This window comes from Saccostrea echinata, unplaced genomic scaffold, assembly GCF_033153115.1.
Source record: "Saccostrea echinata isolate AGI-Se365-2 ecotype Australia unplaced genomic scaffold, CSIRO_AGI_Sech_v1 ptg000030l, whole genome shotgun sequence".
In the NCBI taxonomy this organism is placed as follows: domain Eukaryota; kingdom Metazoa; phylum Mollusca; class Bivalvia; order Ostreida; family Ostreidae; genus Saccostrea; species Saccostrea echinata.
Genome location: NW_026889779.1, coordinates 6,425,052 through 6,445,599, shown reverse-complemented (window position 1 = coordinate 6,445,599; position 20,548 = coordinate 6,425,052). Strand labels below are relative to the sequence as shown.

Below are 20,548 nucleotides of genomic sequence, written 5' to 3'. Positions count from 1 at the left end.
GGTGTCTTTTGATTTGAGTTAAAATGGGATGTATATCGAATCAACTTAGGAATGAAACTACTTATCGTTAATTGATGAAACGCCGATATATCTAAATGTCGAATTGAAGGCGACAGCAAGAGACTCCCTTTTATTCATGTAGAAGTTTTTTTTAATAAATTTTGTTTCATATGAATACAAATTTAATGCAGATCTGCTAATAATGAGGCACAATTAGTACCCATGGAAACAAATCGTTGGAAGATCTGGACTCTTAAAAACTACAAAGATATTGTCAATGAGCCACTCAGGCATCCTCCTGATATCAACATATTGTTTGATATGACATATTGTAAACAGATCATTATAGAAAATGATTCAAAGATTTCGACCAGAATAAACAATTTCAGGACTCCTGGTTTTGTTTGTTTGTTTTTTTTTGTTTTTTCTGATATTGGGTGTCAAAAACCAAGACGCACGCGGACGCTAAACATAGAAAAAACTTTGAAATGCATAATCGTCGGAAATGGTTGTATAACGTTTTGATGCTATTAACTTTGGTAAAAGTTTGTGTTTTGCAAATTTTCTAATAGTTCTTGGACTTTTTAAGCATCCACATCTGATTAGCACCATTTCTCGAATATGTTGTTGCACAGTACTCCTTTAGTTTCTCCTTCACTGCTATTAACATTTTCGTGAAAAATAAAGAAAAAGACTTGGTAAAACTTTACTAGAACCCTCTATGTATCTTTGTTTTTAGGGATTTTTATGTAGTTTAGGAATCCAGTATAGGTATGGTGTTTCAAATTCGATTTGGTTGTTGAGAATATTAAACATATTAAAACTGACGTATAATTTTGAAAAAAAATTCCTCCTTATAAAGAGAACTATGATCATGAGTTGGACTACCACTTGTAGAATAAAATCCAAGTTCCTGTAAAAACAGTTGTAATAATGATCCTTACAAAGGAATGTTGTTTTTGTTACCTGTTTTGTCAACTGGGACCAGTAAATACTGATCATATAATCTATTCAAGTATTAAATTAATACTGATAAAATATTAATCTGATATCTAGAAATATAGCAATTAAAATGAGGTTTATTCCGCAAAAGCACTATTTTGTGTTTATTTAAAATGCTTGTTGAATTTAAGCTGTAGATTTGTAGCTCGCTGGTCTGAAAAAATTGGGATGGACGACCAGAGAGCTACAGTGCCACCCAATGAAAAAGTGTATATCTATTGCGCACACAAAGTGTGGTTTTTCGATTTATTTCTCCGTATATTTCAAAACATACTAATTGTGAGTTCCCAACATCTTCTTTTATTATTTCCACATCAAAACTGCATGTACAAGTCACGCACAAAGCGCGTTGGACTATATTGTCTTGACACCCAAAGTGGCAGTAAAAATACTAGTAGGTAAAATTTTCGATGGTCTTACTTTCTTGCCAAGGAGGGTTATTATCAACGATTTTGTGGAATGTTTTGTTGTGGAAGTAGTACAACAATTTGCTAGGAACACACGGGTGGTGATATTTTGAGATGACAGCTTAAATATACGGAGAAATAAATCGAGAAAACAGCGCACTTTTTTGTGCGCAATAAATATTCACTTTTTTCAATGGAAGGCATCGTATCGCTCCTTGGTCTTCCATCCCAATTTTTTTTCAGACAGAACTACAGCTAGTTGAATTTAAGTTGCTACCATTTTCATCGAATACAATTATATAGATTATGAACAATTTCTAAAACGAGGTAAGTTATTGACAAACAAGTTGATGAATATCAGCAGTCTCGTTTAAAGTCATCATTTCGTAAGTTCTATGATCGATATATACAATGATCTTGTCAGCAAATGCAATCTTTTATTAAGATGAATGCTGACTGACTTTTTTCATACTAATTGTTAGGTCATTATTTACACACTGAATTGTCGACGGATTTTTCCATAACATTCCGATCACGACAAGGAGCACATGGCATGTGTGACCGGTCGGCAGGGGATGTTCACTCCTCCATGGCACCTGATCCCACCTCTGATGTCTCAGAGGTCCGATGTTTGCTCTGCTTCTATTTTGTAATGTTTAATTAATGGACATTTGAGCTCGAATACTGTTCGTTATCTCCACATATTTCATTAGGTTTTTTGAATTTTTTTTTTCATTTGTTTTTGTTTTTTGCTGACTTTAAAATTTTTCTCTGGTAATTTTATTAGAGTGAGAGAAAATTTTTTTCCGAACAAAAAAAAACTTCAATTGTTTTAACTTTTATATCTCTTCTGTCACATTCTTACTATTGGATAGTGAGACCTCACAGCAATATCAGACAATGCTGGTTTTAAATGACAAAAGACAAATGACAAACATTTGATTAAAGAGCAGATCCAAAATACACTAGACAGTTTTATGCCTACTGAAAATAATCCTTATTCTGAATTCAACCCAGACGAAACAGGAAACCAAAATGTAATTTCTGTATTAATAAAAACAAATGGGTGTATCAACAATTCAGTACTGTTAAACTTCGTTACTTGTTTCGAAAGTTAAAACCCAACAAACAAGGAGCAAATAACATTATCAGGTTTGATCTACTTTCGTTTATTATATTGATGAATGAGTTTTCTTGATAAAAAAAATCAACATCCTGAAGAAGATGTCCAAAATGCAACCTTGTTCTCTAGTTGCATTTTGTGTATACGTATCAGAATTGAGGAATAGATCAACAAAGGCACTGCAGAACTAAGTACCAATTACTTGATTGGATTTACCTTGATATACATTGTATTTTTATTTATTTTACAAAAGTGCTAATTACAAAGATAGGTTGACATTGTTTTTCTTTATAATTATAGTACAACAAACTAGGCCAGTCCAAGTTTTTTTTCTCTCTTTAGTGTCCACTTATTGTATTGAAGAACCTACTTACCTATTCACAAAACCACAAAAGCCAAAAAATAATATGCAGACCTTATAGTGATAAAAACAAAATCATTCGAAGGACTTTTGATTTTATTGTTCTATTTGATACATTCCTTTCCAAATGAAAGTGTTAAATGCCAAGTATTTACTAATTTGAAAGATTCTCTAAAAATAAAGATAGAAAATGAAAGAATTAAGAAACGTCCACTAAAATAATCAATTTTTGGACTTCTAATTTAGTGGGGTTTTTTTCTGATTTGGGGTGTCAAGCAAACGCTTAACTTAGTAAAAATTTGGAATGGCCTTAATTTGAAACACACAAGACAGATTTTGCCTACTCTATCTTTTTCTCGATTTGCTGGTTCTGGTTTCATCTCTTTGATTTTGAGATGTGGGGAAAAAGCCTTTAATGTGTTCTTCCTTATATTGGAAATTTGTCGCCCGCATGGCGCAGTGGTTAGAGCGTCTGCTCTAGAATCGTAGAGTAAGGAGTTGATCCTTAGCGGGACGTGGAGACCGGTCCTTCGGATGAGACCGTATAAACCGAGGTCCCGTGTCGCAGTAGGCGTTGGCACGAAAAAGATCCCTCACTGCTAAATAGCCCTAAGTGCCAAGTATAGGTATAAAGATCTAGAGCCACTTTGGGTCTTTTTTGGCCCTGAGAATTTCTGAAAAATCGAAACTGCTCTGTTTTGGTTGAAAATGCAGTATTCATAACTTGGACCCTTGGTGAAAGTGTATCTATTGAACATGACGTAATTTTCTCTCTAGTCAATGCATTATGACGTCATAGAATGCGTCATTTTTCCCATATCCTGTGAATTCCCTTAAAAATGGCCAAAAATTGAGGTATTTTTTCAATATTTCATATAGAGCACAAGCTCTGATCCAAAATATACCCTTACATAACGAAAGATCTATTTCTGATGATCACAAAACATGTTTTAATTTTTGGATCGTGGGCTGTGCTCATACTTTAATTCTTTGCTAAATGTAGTCAAATACGCATGTTTTCTGCAAATTCAAGAACATTCCATTTTCTCAAAGATTGTTTTCAAATACCTGGATTCCCAAAAAGAAATTTTGTTATAGGAAATGAAAGCACTAAGTCTCTACTTTATTTTGATATATGAAATGGGACAGAGGGTGATAGTCAATTAATTGATATAAGGACAGGGCCATTTTATGCATAAAGTGAACCAAGCTCTTTGCAGCCCTCCACCGGCAAGTGGTGGCGTCTCCTTATGAGTTAAAAATTCTCGAAAGGGACGTTAAACACAAACAAATATGTTTGAAATTTCGTCTGTGTAGAGAACCAGGCTACCACAACACTGACCATGAAAAAAATTGAAAAAAAACCTTACGCATATGAATTAATCTGTTTCAAAAAGATTGAAATTTTGAAAATCATTACCTAGATGTTTATTTGTGTAAAAAAAATATTCATTTTAAATTTAGTGTTTGCATTGTCTCAAAAGGCAGTTGAGAGTAAGTACTACATATTTTCACGCAATTTTAATTTGGCAGCAATTCAGTCCGCTTCCGGTTTAAACAGACTGACAAAAGTCGCTATTGCTCTAACAGAATTAAGACTGAAAATCTGTACAAAATTCTTCGAATAATATGCATGCGTTGATGCTATATTGTCAACTATGCCAGTATGGCTTATGTTAATATTGAACTTTTTCGTGTAATTATACACTAAATAATTTCAAAGAATAATGTAATGGTGAATAATTGTGAGACTCTATGGCTAACGTTTTTTGCAGATAAATTTATTCATTGTTGTGTATTTACTGTCTAGTCTCGTAGTAACGTGGGTCATGGATTTTATGAATCAGGGAATGTTATAATTAACTGGTTCATTGTTTTCATTACCTTAAGAAAATCAAGTGTATGCAGAATCTCATCTCGGCCAGCAAGTTTCTATGTCGTAAAATCAGTCCTCAGGATTATGGTTTCATTGGGTTTATTTCATAATTTCTGACTGGGAAAGATTTGCCCAGTAAGAGAAAATGTTAATCTGAAGTTTGCCTTTCGCGCAGTATTAAATTGATACTGGCTACTTAGCAAAGAAAATGTTGATAGATGTTTGATTAAGAAACACAATCGGTAGAAAGCTGCTGGATGCATATCATTTCAATTTTATCCCTTTATTATGTGTTTGTGAAGGTTTTCATGGTGCTTTTTGTGATATTTCGTTTTTAAAAAAAATGTTATTAAAATAAAACTATGATATCTATACATGTGGATATCTCTGTCGTAGCTTTATGACGAATGACGATCATATTTTCGTAGCGTCGGATAAAAATATCAGTCTATCTTCATCTTACAATCGTACTACGTCCTTAAACATTTTAAAACTTCAGCACTATAACATTTTGGCGACACTTCATTATCTAATAAATGTTGTTTTTTTAACTATTGACAATAAATGAACACCTTTCATCTACATATGGCATCCCCCCCCCCCAAAAAAAAATTATTTATGTTTTATTGCCCTTCATATTCTTTTAATATCTTAATCGTTGATTTTTAAGACTTTTATATTTATTAATTTTTTTCGCCTTTTAGTGAATGTTATGAATTCCTATACGATTTTTTGTACATTGTAATCAGACATTTACAAGAAACTACCAATTGACCTGTCTTATCATTATTCATTAAATATGCTTTGTTCATTTTCCTGTGTCTTTTGGTTTTGATGTGCACTCCCTCTGTTCTTGATAACTGTCAAAAGCTGCACAATAAAGGGCCGTCATAAATCAATTTCGTTTGTATTATAAAAAAGCTTCGTAGTTTCCTCTTAAAGGACACCTTCAAATTTGCTTATCAGTGAAGGAAATTCACCATGATAATGCGCATTTAATAGATGAGGTGCACAACTTTTTAAATGATTTTTAATGATTTCTTGTGGATGGCAATGGAATGTATTCGACACAGTTTCAGCACCAAAAAAGCATTACATCTGGGAATTTGGCTGAAAATGGTTGGATATTCGACAAAGTTTGACAAACCTTTTAACACTAAGTATATATTTGCTTATGTATTTTCTAGGAGATGAGAATCGTTTAATTAAGCTTGACTTTGTGAATAGTCTAAGTAACTTGTAATAATGAACCATGCTTAAGTAGATATAAAATACCAAACGAGAAAAAAAAAAACGAAAAAGATAAATCTACACTTTATCACTGAAAACAAAATTGCATTTTTTTTTTTTTTTTTTGTTAAATATCCTCTTCTTGACGTAGTTTTTAGTCAGATTTTAATCTCGCACAGAGACAGTCAATGAAAATACAAAAATCGATATTTCTCAATGAGTTTTTCACCTCCACAAACGACACACCTGCTCCTCAAACTGCAATAGACGGTCATGCTTCTTAATCAAAAACAGTTTGAGTAATTAAACATTCTAAGGTTTGGTATTCTGGTAACAGAACATATGCATTTGTACAATAAGGAAACATTTGTAAGCTTGACACAAAAAAGGTACGGCGGGTTCATTCATTGTATTCATTCATTGCATTTAGCTGTATAAATGATTGCATCATAAGCTTGGTCTCATGTCTGCGCGAAGGACGCGTTCTCCAGACTGGGGGATATCGCGGTAAGATTAGAATTATCATTTCAGTTTTTAAGTTATCTAAAGATTACAATTCGAACCCTCTATGCTTCATTTTTTATCATTTAAATTTCAAAAAAAAAAAAAAAAAAAAATGAGGCAATAGATAATTAATTACAAAACTTTTTTTTGCATTGAATATTCCTTTTTTCAGAAACTGCTTGAATTATATGTCAAGTTAAGTAACATTCTTGTATTTGACAAAAATTGTTCTTTTCCTTCTTAATTGAATGAAGTATTGGTAATTGCAGTCTTGTTTTAAAAGCATGCTTAAATATCCGACTTATTGCATCATCATTTCTATAAACACATTATACAGTGTTAAAGTGTACAAGTGTAAACTATTCATCTTTGATGTGTTAAGAAAATATTCGTATTTTAGCTACCAAATTTTCTTCTAGGGGTGCAACTATAGGACAAATTTTCTGTACTTTTAGTGAATAGAAAGGTTAAATCTTTTTGCCTGACCTACTGCAATACTTTCACTGCTCTCATGCACGTGTCGCAAAGAGAGAAAAATATTACAAATTATTTCATACATTGCCACTAATCGAATACGTTGTACCTTCATGGAGGTGGCAACCCTATTTTGAACATATCTGGTTAAACTTAAAGTAAAACATCACTCATTATCATTGCCAATATTAGAGGTCAAAGGTCATAGTGAAAATGGGGATTTGTGATTTGCAGCAGTATTTTTAATTTACACTTCATTAAAAGCATCTATTATTATACCTCAGAAAATCTTTTCTTTATAAATCAAAGATAAATACATGTATAAATTTTACCTTTTTCTGATCTACAACTGTTGTTATATTTGTCGATGGTCATACTTTTGAAGAGAGTAGTCGGTGGATAGGAGATACTTACTCCTCCACTGTACCTGATCCCACCTCTGATGTTTTCCAAAGGTCCGTGTTTTGCCATGTTCTTGACTTGTGTTGTTTATCAATCTATGCATTAGACTGATTTCTGTTCATTTTCTCCACCTTTTCACTTTAAAACTGCATTTCTGTACGAGTTTTCAAATTTTGGTATAAAGAAATAAATGTACATAATGTCTAATCGGAAACAAACAAGCTCAATAACACCCCCCCCCCTTTATAGAAATATTAACCTCAGTTACTTGTCGAGAATTAATTGTTGTCTTGGGGTCAATATTTGTGTCATCAAAGCTTTTAAATACACTAGATACACTGTATGTACTTTACAATACTTCGATTCTTGCATACAACATGTGTATCCTAAACCTAGACCCATTATGGAATGAACAACACTTAAAAAGTCAAAGAAAGTGCAAAACACTGTCTAAGTATACAAAGATATACTACAGTAGTAATCGTAATCAGTCTATTGTCAATGATTACTCTACCAAACAACATTTCTCTTACATACATATACCTGTTTTCCATGAATGAATTCTTATTTTAATAGTTCAGACATCGATTTCCCAACATTGTATAAAGGACCTAAGGTTGGTTCCCTTTCCGCAAAGTCTCTCTCTCTCTCTTTCTCTCTGTTTAGTGCACTAATACTCTTTCACATGCCTTTCATTTTATTTAAATCATTTTAGTTATAAAAGTGGATTCTTTAGGAATATAATTTCATTTTATCTTCAAATAACAAAAATCACCGATAATATATCTAAATGAATTTGACAGCTCTTTAGCATAAATCCTTTTAAAACGTTTTTTACTGCAGGAAAATCATAAACTAGAATGAAGACATGTAGAACATTTTTTTGGCCATATCAGTTGCATAATAAATCATTCGTCGTTTTTTATATTCTAGAAAAAAAAGTTGAATTGACACAGCTATGAATAGATTTATCGTTCCTATTATAGATTTACAGATGTTTGCACTGTGATACCTGACACAACAAAGTTCATCATTTGATTACTTAATCTGACACTATCTCCCGCAAAGAAGGGTCATAGTTCTATTGAGTGGTTCATGCTACATTTGACCTTGTTAATACTATATTCGTACATAATTCAAGATAAGGATGTTAGGTTCCTACCAATTGAGATAAATCTTTCACTGTTTAGACTTTATATACCCGCATTTTTTAAAGAAAGTTCGGTTAAATTGTTGTTACCCTGGTCATCCATCTGTAACACTATCTTCTTCTGCAAGCTCCTCTTACATTTTAATAGTACTTAGCCAGTTCGTCTTTCGGCAGCCTCTGCATGGACCTCGTCCTTACGAATTTTCGTTTCTTGATGCTGGCAGCTCTGATAGCCAGTTCGTCTTTCGGAATACATGTATGATTGGTGGTGTCCGTAGATGTGCAATAAGGTTTCAGAATTTTCGTTTTCACCCTGGGGTCCATTGGGGTTAAATAAACGAAACAGAATTTCTCTTACATTTTACTCACTACTTAGCCAAATAATCCTTGGAATTTGATGTGTAGTGTCCTGTAGATGTGCAGTAAGCTTTCAGAATTTTCATAGGGGAGGCCGATTGGGGACCCAAAAAAAACCATATCTCCAGAAATCCTCTTACATTCTACGCAGTAGCCAATACAACTTTAAGAATATGATAGGTGGTGTCCTGTAGATATGTAATAAGGTTTTGGAAATTTTATTTCTATCCAGAAGGCCAAATAAGGTTCAAAAATTTTATTTACTTCTTCACACAAAAACTTTCTTTCCAAAACCCCTTATGCTTTATTAAATTCTTCAGTTTTGGTTTATTGTTTGAAATACTAACATAACAGGCCAATGCTCACCTGGACATGTTATGTAAATTATGGAATAGCTATTGTTACTTTTTCACTGGGTGCCTTGGTAAAATGAAGAATAATTTTGTAGGCAAACACTTAAACGCAGGTATAACTGTCTTAAGACAGCATCTACTTTATATGCAATTAATGACACAATGTTCAAAATGTGATAGTATTAGCCTGAAAATAATAATGGCTATCTTTCTATTCACAAATAAATCCATGCTAAATATCTTATCAACTGCAACGAAGTTGGGGGCAATGCAATGTTGCTTGTATGAAACGCCAAATTGACATATATTCAAATATTTGTACCTTTCTTCAATTAATTGAACCTATCTTCAAATGAATTGAAGATAGGTACAATTGAATTAAAGATATACCTAAATAAATTGAAGATAGCTGTAAATAATTACATCTATCTTTAGACAATTGAACCTAGGTTTAAATTAATTAATCCTATCTTTAATTCCATTAAAGGTAGGTTCAATTTAATTACGATAGGTTTAATTCAATTATGCCTATCTTTATATCATTTGAAGATAGGTACGATTGATTCAAAGATAGGAACAAATTAAAACATCTCCACAAAAAATTTGAAGATAGGTACAAATCAATTATACCTAGGTCAATTCAAATTCACCTATTTTTCAATCAATTATACTTACCTTTAATTCTTAGTATTTTTATCTATATTCAATTCTATTATACCTATCTTCAAAACAATTGTAGCTATCTCCAAATGAATTAGAGTTAGGTATAATTGAATTAAACCTATCTCCAAGTCATTTAGAGATAGGTAGAGTTGACTTGAAGATAGATACTAATCGAACAATTGTACCTATCTTCAAATAATTGAACAATCTCCAAATAAATTGAAGACAGGTACAATTGAATTAAAGATAGGTCTCAATAAATTAAAGATAGGTTTAAATAATTACACCTATCTTTAATAATTGAACCTAGGTTCAAATGAATTGCACCTATATTTAATTCCATTAAAGACACGTTCAATTCAATTACAGATAAGTTACAGATGAATTATACCTATCTTTAGATCATTTAAAGAAAGGTCCAATTAATTTTAAAAAATGTACAATTCAATTAAAGATAGGTACCATTAATACATCTCCATAAATCAATTATACCTAGGCTTAATTAAATTCAATTGCACCTATCTGTAAATAAATTATACATACCTTTAACTCTTATACTATTTGTACCTATCTTTAATTCTGTTATACCTTTCTTCAAAACAACTGTACCTATCTCCAAATAGATTTAAACTTCAATTCATTTGGAGATAGGTACGATTTATTTGAAGATAGGTTTCAAATATTTGAAGATAGGTTTCAAATATTTGAATATATGTTATTTTTGGTTCCATATGTTTGCATTTATTTGTATAGATGCATTTATGCTTTTTTTGTCTTATATGACCAAGTTGTTCGGTGCTATTCCACTCGTCTTTTTATTGTACTTTCTTTCTATTAATATAAATCATTTTATCTAAAAATTGTTAACTATATTCCATATTTCCCCCTAGATATCACGTTTTTGCGGTGTATGTTCAGCGTTTGATAAATATTATATACTCCGCTGTGTTCCTGCATCCCGTATGGCTTCTGTAACCCATGTAAAACAATACTGTCTTCCTTTCTACATGTTTCATTGCAATTATCTGTAGAATCAACATACAGTCTTTGAAGTCTGTTGGAATAAAAAACTCGACAAAAAACGAGAGTACAGGAAAGATAGGCTTAATGATAGTAGCATTATTTGTAGGAACTTTCTAGCCGTTATGAATGAAGTAAAGATGCGTTGCGTCACGGCTCAGTGCAGTGTCTCTTACCTTGCTCACGTGTGCTGATTGACGGTTCTTCATTAATAAACAAGCATATTAATTGTTATATTGTCCAGGTAACAAAGTGAATCTTGACAGTATAGCTTTTTCTTCGGCTGGAGATGCCCACTGATGAAATATTGTTCTTTCTAGCATGCTGGGGTCTCTTTTATACGCCATGCATGGGTAGAGATACATTTGTAAAATAACAAGGCTACAGCACGCTGTCAGCTTAATAGAAACCCTACCGTGCATCTCCTCACTAAAAACTCGTCAAATCCATTTCAACAAAAAATAAGAAATAAGATATGCCGCTGATTGAGCGTAGCGTTGTCTAATTATAACTGCAACTTGTATTATTTTTTATTTCAGATCTGGTATTGAAAATCGTCAAAGTTTCCACAAAAATCTGCCGAAGTGTTCACAAGACGATTCTATAGTTTCTTACGGACATTACGATACAATAGCTAGAAAAAGTAGGTGTTTAAATTGTTGTGATAGAGAAATAGAAAGGAAGTATTGGTCAGACCGTTCTTATAATACTCGACAAAGCCATCATAGAACTAATAAAAAGTGTTTAGAGAAGTGGATTACATTTATACAAAGTTCTAAAATGGTTCGTCTTGGAGGAAGGATTCTTTTATTTGTTATTTTAGTGTCAGTGTTTGGAATTATATTTGGAGGCTCCTTTTCTTCACGAGTCAGTGACTCGGACAAAATTCATCTCGGGGAAGAAGCAAAATTAGTAATGGTATGTATTAAATAAATTTCTGCATTAAAAAAAAAGTATTTCATCAAGAAAAGATTGGGTGTATTGTTTTAAACAATGATAGTTTAAACATATTTCCAAATGATTGCAACATTTATTTGAAAAAAAGATGTTCACCTTATAAAGAATATATCTTGGAAAATAAAATAAAAGATTCAACAACATTGGCGACTGAATTTTTTGAAACGTTGTTCACAAAATATAATTAATACATTCGGGGACTTTTTACTAATATGGTGTAATTAAAAGTATGTGATAAGTTATTTTATTTATTTTTTTACGTCGGTCTTTAACAATAAAATTGCATTAATTCACGATGATTTGAGATAGAAGAAATTGAAAAAAAAAAAGAAAAAAGAAAAAGAAAACACAGCTTTTGTATATCGCTTCTTTGATAAACAGATCATCAAATTACACGATCTTAACGTTATAGATATTCTTAAAGATCCACGTATTTCTATATATTTAAATAAACTTAGACTGTAATCTTGTTTCATTTTTTATCATATGCAAAACAGAGTGTATGACTCAGCTGATGAATATTAGGTGCAATCTTTGCAGTTCCTGCTATGTCCATTGCGAGATATAATAAAAATTATTTATGTTACATAATTAAATATTTCCCTGTAAGATCTGTGCAGACAGGTGCCATTTTCTGTGAATTGTCAAATATTTATGCTAAATGCTATCATAAATGTGACTAAGTTACAAAACTTCTTAAAGTTTGTGTTATTCTTGGGTGATGAAATTGTAACTCTGCCTGATTGCGTAACGATGATCAAAGATTGAAGGCGAACATCAAATGAAAAAAAAGTAAAAATTTGGACAAACAGGTGCTTGCATTGATTATAGAGATATCTTATTTACTTGATTTCAAATCAGTTTGATATATTTTCTAGGTGCAGATTCCCGGTAAATCCCGTAAATCATAGCACTGTTTTCCTTTATCAATCTGTGCACTTTACAGAACGGATAAACTTTGAACTTTGGGAGAATTCTGAATGGTTCAATTGATAAAATACATTAATATACGTTTATTCAACGACTCCTCTTGTGATAAGACTTTAAGTGTTAATTTGATTTCTAAATATAATATAGATCGATGTAGTCTTTATCTATTTCTGAAGCAAGACACGATTTCTAAAGTATCTGTCTCATAAACAACAAAAAAAAGTTTATGTTAATTGTTCGGGGAATTTCGGGAAAAAACTAAATTTTACCCCCCCCCCCCAAAAAAAAATCGAAAGAGAGCATAGGTTCTGCATTTATTTGGAAAAATCTTTTCATCTAAATTATTATATGTATATATTCTTTACTAATATCAATTGTTTTGTGTAGTATTATAAAGTATTGTTCCCTGTCTGATTCAGATTTTATCTTTTACAGCACAAAATCCAACCGGTAGGATCAAGAGTTTTTCACGAGCACGTAAAAAATGTGTCGAAATACCATATGCACAATTATCACGACATGTTAAGAATATTTTTCAAAAATCCAAGTGACAAAGAAATAGACTTGTTTCTCAAAAGAAAGACATTGAAAGACATTCTGCCTGAAGATGATTTTTCCAAACGAGATTACAATTACGTCAACGACGAAGCTTATTATCCCTTCGATCCGTTAGACCGTAAGTATTTTACAAACAGACAAAAATGACCCAGTCTTTCTGATTGCTTGTATATTTTATTTCATTTTCTCCTAAGCTGAGTAAATAACAAAACACATTATTACAAGCAAGACAAAAAATAACATACAAGTAATGCTTCTTATGAAAAGGTTCAATTTGCCTTTCCAAAATGGTGTTATGCGCTACATCTTTGCATAAGACAGAATGTCATAATCATAGCAAACATTCTATAGTCAATATGCGTGTGCATGCAGAATTAGATAAAATCTTTGGTATGACAAATAAAAATATTGCTTCCATGCACGTGTATTATCGTCTGACATTAAAATAAGATACCTTAATTTGATAAGTAGCAGGTCAGAGATGTTAATTCCTTTTCGTTAATTGGGCTATCTTATTCCAATTAATGTCTTGTCCTACATCATTCAGTGTCCCCCAATGTCCTCCATAAATTAGAAAAATTAAAAAAAAAAGTGTAGGTCAATAAATGGAACTTTTCAATGACCCCTTGTATAAAACGGGGTGTTTCTTGCATTAATTTATTGATATGTTCTGTAACCAGTTTCGTTTATTTCAAGAAGATAGTGGGCGCCCTCCTAAAGATAGTATCAAAAACAGTTATCTTTTGGCAGAGATGTTTGTTAAAGTTCAAGGGCAAACGGCAAAGGTTTTACCATGCTAAAACCATTAGTTATTGTGAGCAGAATTCGTACGGACATTGCATCATAAAAAAACTAAGCTCCTCGTTGCGAAATATATTGTTACAAACGAGCATACCATGCATTGCATATGGAATATGTCATTGCATCATTAGCATGAATGACGAGGAACAGTCGTGGCGTATATCATTCTTTTCATATCAAATTTGAAACTTTTGAAGTTTACAACTGTCACCTGTCACTCACGGGTGGTAGAATAAAGGGAAAGGTTATATTTAAGACCAGATAACATTCAAATTAAGCATATTCTTCAAAGCTTTTCGCGGGAGAAACTATGATCTTCTTGACCTTTTGTCTAACTTTGTCGGCTTACCAACTGAACCCGCCACCGCACCATTACGCTTAGGACTCTGTAGAACGCAATCTTTTCTCAAGCTGCGAAGCCAAATTATATCAGAATTCCATTATCCAAAAATCAATGTTTGCACTCATAATCAATATATAAAGTATGCTGTGATCGTAGCATTGCGTACATTTAAATTGCATAACAAATGTCAGAATTTGAAACTATATTAATTCATTCAGTCAGACTAAGAATTAAACTTCATAAATTCTTTCTGAAAGGCAGTTGATGATTCCAGAGAAGATGGTTCTTCTTGGTCTCTTCGTATTGACACTGTGTAAGGTATTGATGTTAATCATATCTAAATAATGTTTATTTGCCTAATATTGTAAAAAAAATATTCTTTTAACAGTTGCTGACCAAGCCGAGCAGCATTATACACATGTATTAGATCACCCGTATTCATCCTGTCATGAACCAAAACCGGAAGTGATATACATTCCACCGGAAGGACATAAGAAGTTCATTCCGGAATATACTATTCTTCATCGATGTAGAAATACAACCGGGTGTTGTTGGGATAAATCTCAGACTTGTGCTGTTAAAAACCTGGAAATCGTCACACGAAGTTTCTTTGTAAGTGAACTCTGATCGTAAGCTTTTCGTTGCCTTCTGTTTTGAAATAATTGGATAGGTTTGAATACAAGATTATGCAGTGAAACAAGTGTTGTAATTTTTGTATCTGTACCAATTCATGTAACCTAGAAGTGAAAGATATGGCAGTGTTCATTATACATATCAAACAATGCCTTAATAGACTCAAATACACGATTAAAAATAGAATTTACCTGCCATAGAAAATAATTACATATGTGTGAATTTTCAGTAGAAAATAAGCCCGTACATTTTCGTTGTTGTTAACATTTTGAATAAAAAAATTACCAAGCAACTGGTTACAAAGCTCTGGAGAGAAAAATGGAAATTAAACAGAATTATTTTTCAATAAATATTTTTTTTACATTACAAAGGCACTATACTGAAAAATAAGTTAATGATAGAAAGGTGTTCACAATCTCGTTTAACGTCAACAATTCGTAAATTTTATGGTCGATACAATGACCTTGTTTGCAAATACTGTCTATCGTTAAGTTGAATGCTGACTGACTTTCTCATACAACTGATAGGCTATTATTTTAATGCTGAATTGTTTACGGATTTCTCCGTTTACCCGATCGTGACAAGGGGTACACGGCAGGTGTGACCGTCGACAGAGGATGCTTACTTCTCCATGGCACATGATCCCACCTCTGAAATTTGGACCTCTGAGGTCCATGTTTGCTCAGCTCACAATTTGTTTCGCTTAACTGGACCTTTGAGCATGATTAATGTTCGTTTTTTAATATCTCATTGTCTGTATTTCGAAGGTACACTGAAAACATGTACCACGACAAAGTGACTTCTGCCTTGCTGTCGCTTGCAAAAATACAGGACGATGTTTTCGTCATTATATATCGCCAATCAGCGATTCACCTGAACGGGCGACTTGTATGCATGTGCTCCTGGTTGTTTCCAAATACCTTAGATTACAACTATTTTGTGTTTATTGTGTGCGAGAGAGGGAGAGAGAATTATGCGGTCAGTCAATTACTCAACCTCCATTTTCTTTCTCGGTATTCAGAAGGGGAGGGGGGTCTAAACAGTTTAAATCAAGATTGGTGTATGTTGTTTAACATCCCATTCAAGAATTTTTCACTCGTATCACTGTATACCTGTGAAGGGCTTAAAATTATCTGTAAAGGGCTCTCAGGGCCATTAAGCAGTGAGGGATCTTTATCGTGCCGACGCCTGCCGTGACACAGGGCCTGGGTTTTTAAGGTATCATCCGAAAGAAGCACAACTTCAAAGTGCCGAGCGCTTGGCGAAAAAACAGTTGCTTCCTATTTTATCGACTTAGTCAGTCGCAGCCGGGGTTTGAACCCACGACCTTCAGAATACGGAGCGAGCACTCTACCGACTGAGTATCGAGACGATAAACAAAAAAGAGAAGAAAATTAAGAAAGACAAATAAATAAATAAATTAAATATTAAAAAAAAAAAAAAAACAGACAATTAAAGGAAAGAACTTTTTTTAAACGATTAAAATTTTTTGCAAAGGGAAGTGAAAGCTATTTTTAATTTTATTTGCTGAAGAGGATGTTGGCCTTGCTATTTCCGAATCGTCTTAAATAAATAAATATCTATCTGTTGACTTCAATTTTTAGTTTTTACACTTTTTGGGACAATAATATATGCCATTATTGTCTGCTCATACTGTAGGTGGTGATTATTTAAAAAAAAATAGCATAAAGTAAAAATCTGGTCTTAGTCTTATATTATTTTTACTCTCATATTGCATTATATAGCTTAACGTCATTCATTTTCCTTTCACCAACTCAAAAGTACACAACATTAATCTCCTGTCTGGACAATGGGTTCACATACATTTTTTCTTCATATAAGTAACGATATATGCTAGTTATTCCACATTAGTGTCGCATTATATTTAGCATGATGAGGGAATTTGTTGCGGAAATTAGGATAATTTTTATTAGTAAATTAAGTATTTTTTTTTATAAGAATTAGTATTTGATTTAGTCGAATTTGATTTGTGAAGAAAGCTACACTGAAGCAAAAATTGCTCTTTACGAGTTAATTATTTTGGACAGGTTGTAGACATGCTCTCTGATGATACAATTGTACCAAACGAGGTAGAGCAACAGTTCCTCATCAACCATACATCGTGTCATTGTCAGCTGATTAATCCTCAACCAGGGTAAGCAAACTAAGAAAACTACTCTAAATAAGATATTTAACCAACATCGTGACCAGGCAACATATCTGAACGTTTTGAATAAAGGAGCTTTGGCTGTCTGTTTGTAGATGTGATCAACAATGTCCGCATCCATTCCGGAAGGTTAGAGCAGGAGACACATGCACTTGCGAATGTCGGCACGACAGACTGCCGTGTCTCGAGATCAAGTGGGGAATCGAACCTTTAAGCACGGAAAGTTTCAAGTAATTTTTTTTTTTTGTAAAAATGAGTGAGAAATATGTTATATTTATGTAAAGAAGGTCGGGAATTTTTGATAGAATGCGTTGGTTAACCACAAGCCACATGTATATAATTTCAGAGGGAATATTTTTCCTGGTTAATACGTTTTCGTTGAAGACTATGATATTAACAGTGAGATCGATTTTTATGTACTTAAATATATATTTTTGGACACGTTAAATGTGTCTAATGGTTGAGACTTGCACACCGGTGACTATGATCGAAACGTAGAAATTCAGTTCATAGGACTTTTAAAATCCTCAATTTTGAGAAAAAATGCGATGAATTTAAAATCCCATAATTCTAATTTTTACCCTTGGTTATTTTATATTTTAGTTGTGTTAAAGAGAAACGCTGTATGCAACCAACATGCCAAGATGGACAGTTTGATATGAGGAAAGGGTTTTGCCCAGGTACAAATGAGCCATATCCTTACAGGAAACGGCGGAATGTCCAAAGGTAGACGATGACGTCACAGCGTGTTACTGCCTACCTCATCACAAGTCGTAGTCACGTGACTGAAAAAAGTACCTTCATTCATCAAAATGTGTTCCATAAACTATTTATTTATTATATTTCATTTTCATTAGTACAAACAACGTTGTGATGAGTCTAGTCAACGGACATGCGCGAAGTTATAAGTGCCAAAGTTTCCACGTGCCTCGACGCGAGGCGAAAGAAGCGGATCAAGTCCGCCAAGGTTCTACAGGGTTCTAAAGCTGAAATCTGCATTTGTGTTTATCTAATCAAGATATTTAATGGAGCTTTTCGTAATTATTTATTAAACTTTTTACACGTAAGACAAAGATCAACTGACGGATGATAATCAACCCGTGGACTGAATTTTGAACCACACCGTCCCTTACAAACAGTCCCACCACCACTTTGCGTCTACAGGGAATAATTTTTTGGTTCATTCACTCAGACGTTGATTCGAAGGTTTGATCTCAGGATTAAAGGAAGACACAAATTTCGCTGTAAGAATTCTCGTCATAGATATTATAGGACACTATATTATTCTACCGAACAGAAACGTCACGAATTATTGAATCTCACGATTATTGTTACTCTCGAAAAAAAATAGTCCACGATATGTATACATTTTTACGTTACGTATTGTAAATTTTGTCCATTGTGTCCATTTTTTTATCTTAAGTGTCACTCATTTAGTTTGTATATTTAAGTACTATAAATTAATAGAATGCATAAATCATGAGATTACTTCGTTATGATCACGTGATTCTCTTTAGAGAAAACATAACAGATCCTTAAGAAACTTGCATTGAAAAACTTAATTAAGGCAATTCATTATAATTCCAATTAGACAAAATTCCCATCAATCTTCATTTTATAATTCTGATTTTGTTTTTCGATTTGAATTTTGAATGGATAACTCATTTTTTTACTTAAGATTCAATAAATGATATACAAGAGAAAAATAAGGAGTTTTTCTTTCTCATTAAAATACCTTTAAAAGTAAAGACCTCGAAAAGAAAAGAGCTCGAAGAAATTTTTATCATAAAATATGAGCAAAACTAACAAGGACCTCTGAAAACAGAGGTGGGATCAGGTGACAAGGAGTAAGCATACTTTGCCGATTGGTCTCACGTGCCGCGTGCTCCTCGTCATGATCGGGTGAACGGAAAAATCCGTTGTAAATTCAGTGTGAAAATAAGGGCCTAACAATCTGTATGAAAGATTTCAAGATTTCACCAAACGAGATTGTTGATTTCCTTGTATCATCATCTTATATGTCAGTAGCCTGACTCGTTTTAGGAATTGTTCTTATTTAAAAGTGCTCTTGCGTTTCGAATCAAATGGGAAACCTCAAAATGAAGGTGATAATGGTATATTGCTATAAAAATAAAGAAAGTTGATGATAGAAAAGTTGAAGCCATCCCGTTTATCATAATTTCTATAAGTCTAGTTGTCAGTTTGTCATACGAGACAGATGTGTTAGACTCTGTAGTGTCTTTGATTTCGAGTTCAGTGGGATATATCGAATCAAGGTAGGAATGAAACTGAATATTGTTAATTGATAAAACGAGGTCAATATATCTATGTGTCGAATTGAAGGCTTCAACAGGAGACTTCTTTTTATCTAGATCGAACGATTGTTTGTATGTTGTTTCATGACACATTCGAGAAATTTTTTGCTCATAAAGAGATGTCACCATATACCGGTGAATGACTTCAAATTAAGACCTATACTCGGCTTTCAGTGCCATCGAGCATGCACTGAGGGTTCTTTATCGCCTACTTTGACACAAGGCCTCGGTTTTTAGAGTCCCATCCGAAAGACCCGCGACTTTCACTTCTAATAAAGAATATCTATCCGGATTCAATTTTGGTTCTAAATTTCTTGTTCGTATTTGCAATCCGGTGCGATTAATGAATGTGTTGCAATAATGAATAAATGGGGAAAAAAATACATTGAAGTTAATTTAAATCTGGACTATGGAAAACAGGTAACAGTTCATCGAATTCTGTTAGTATAGATAATGTTAAATTCGTCCCCAGAGGGAAAAGGACGGAACAATAGAGGTTTATTTTTTGTGTAGTACGATAGCAAAAAGTGGTGTAAAAAGCCTCCTTAACAGAAGCATATTTAGTCCATTAAAACCACAGACTTGAACCTATTTTTTAAGCTCTACTGGTCAAAGTAGATGCATATAACTCTATTTGTACACAAATTTTTAAAATGAATGTAATTACTAAGGCTTTGATAAAATTTTTGATTCTGTTTATCAGTTTTAGTCTCGCCATGCTGATTAAAAATAGAAATTTATGTGATTTTTTTTTTCAAAACGCTTCTCTTTACAGTTTTTGTCCTATTGAAATAAATAAAGGTAGATAAGGCATCGGCTTTAGCTGTGGCCGATATTAGCTTCAGTGCCCAAAAATTATAGCCTTTTGGGTATTGCAGTCCAGCATTCATTGTAAACAAGAAATTGGGGTGTTCACGAAAAT

At 32.9% G+C, this 20,548-nt stretch overlaps 2 protein-coding genes across 4 annotated transcripts in view; one reads left to right on the top strand and one right to left on the bottom strand.

Moving 5' to 3' along the window:
• LOC133197165 (uncharacterized) overlaps positions 1-18,998 on the top strand; it is a 29,300-nt gene extending 10,302 nt beyond the window's left edge. The window contains exons 1-7 of one of the 3 annotated variants that reach the window (XM_061333044.1): positions 5,798-5,929; positions 11,462-11,840; positions 13,245-13,485; positions 14,900-15,123; positions 17,193-17,299; positions 17,407-17,541; positions 17,915-18,998. In XM_061333044.1, coding sequence (XP_061189028.1) covers positions 5,817-5,929; positions 11,462-11,840; positions 13,245-13,485; positions 14,900-15,123; positions 17,193-17,299; positions 17,407-17,541; positions 17,915-18,041 — 1,326 coding nt within the window. In that variant the 5' untranslated portion in view covers positions 5,798-5,816 and the 3' untranslated portion in view covers positions 18,042-18,998. Of the gene's footprint in view, positions 1-5,797; positions 5,930-11,182; positions 11,276-11,461; positions 11,841-13,244; positions 13,486-14,899; positions 15,124-17,192; positions 17,300-17,406; positions 17,542-17,914 lie in introns of those variants that run through there. The other 2 variants (XM_061333047.1, XM_061333045.1) reach the window with 2 other exon arrangements.
• LOC133197177 (serum amyloid A protein-like) overlaps positions 1-20,548 on the bottom strand; it is a 270,340-nt gene that overhangs the window by 128,808 nt on the left and 120,984 nt on the right. The window lies entirely within an intron of this gene.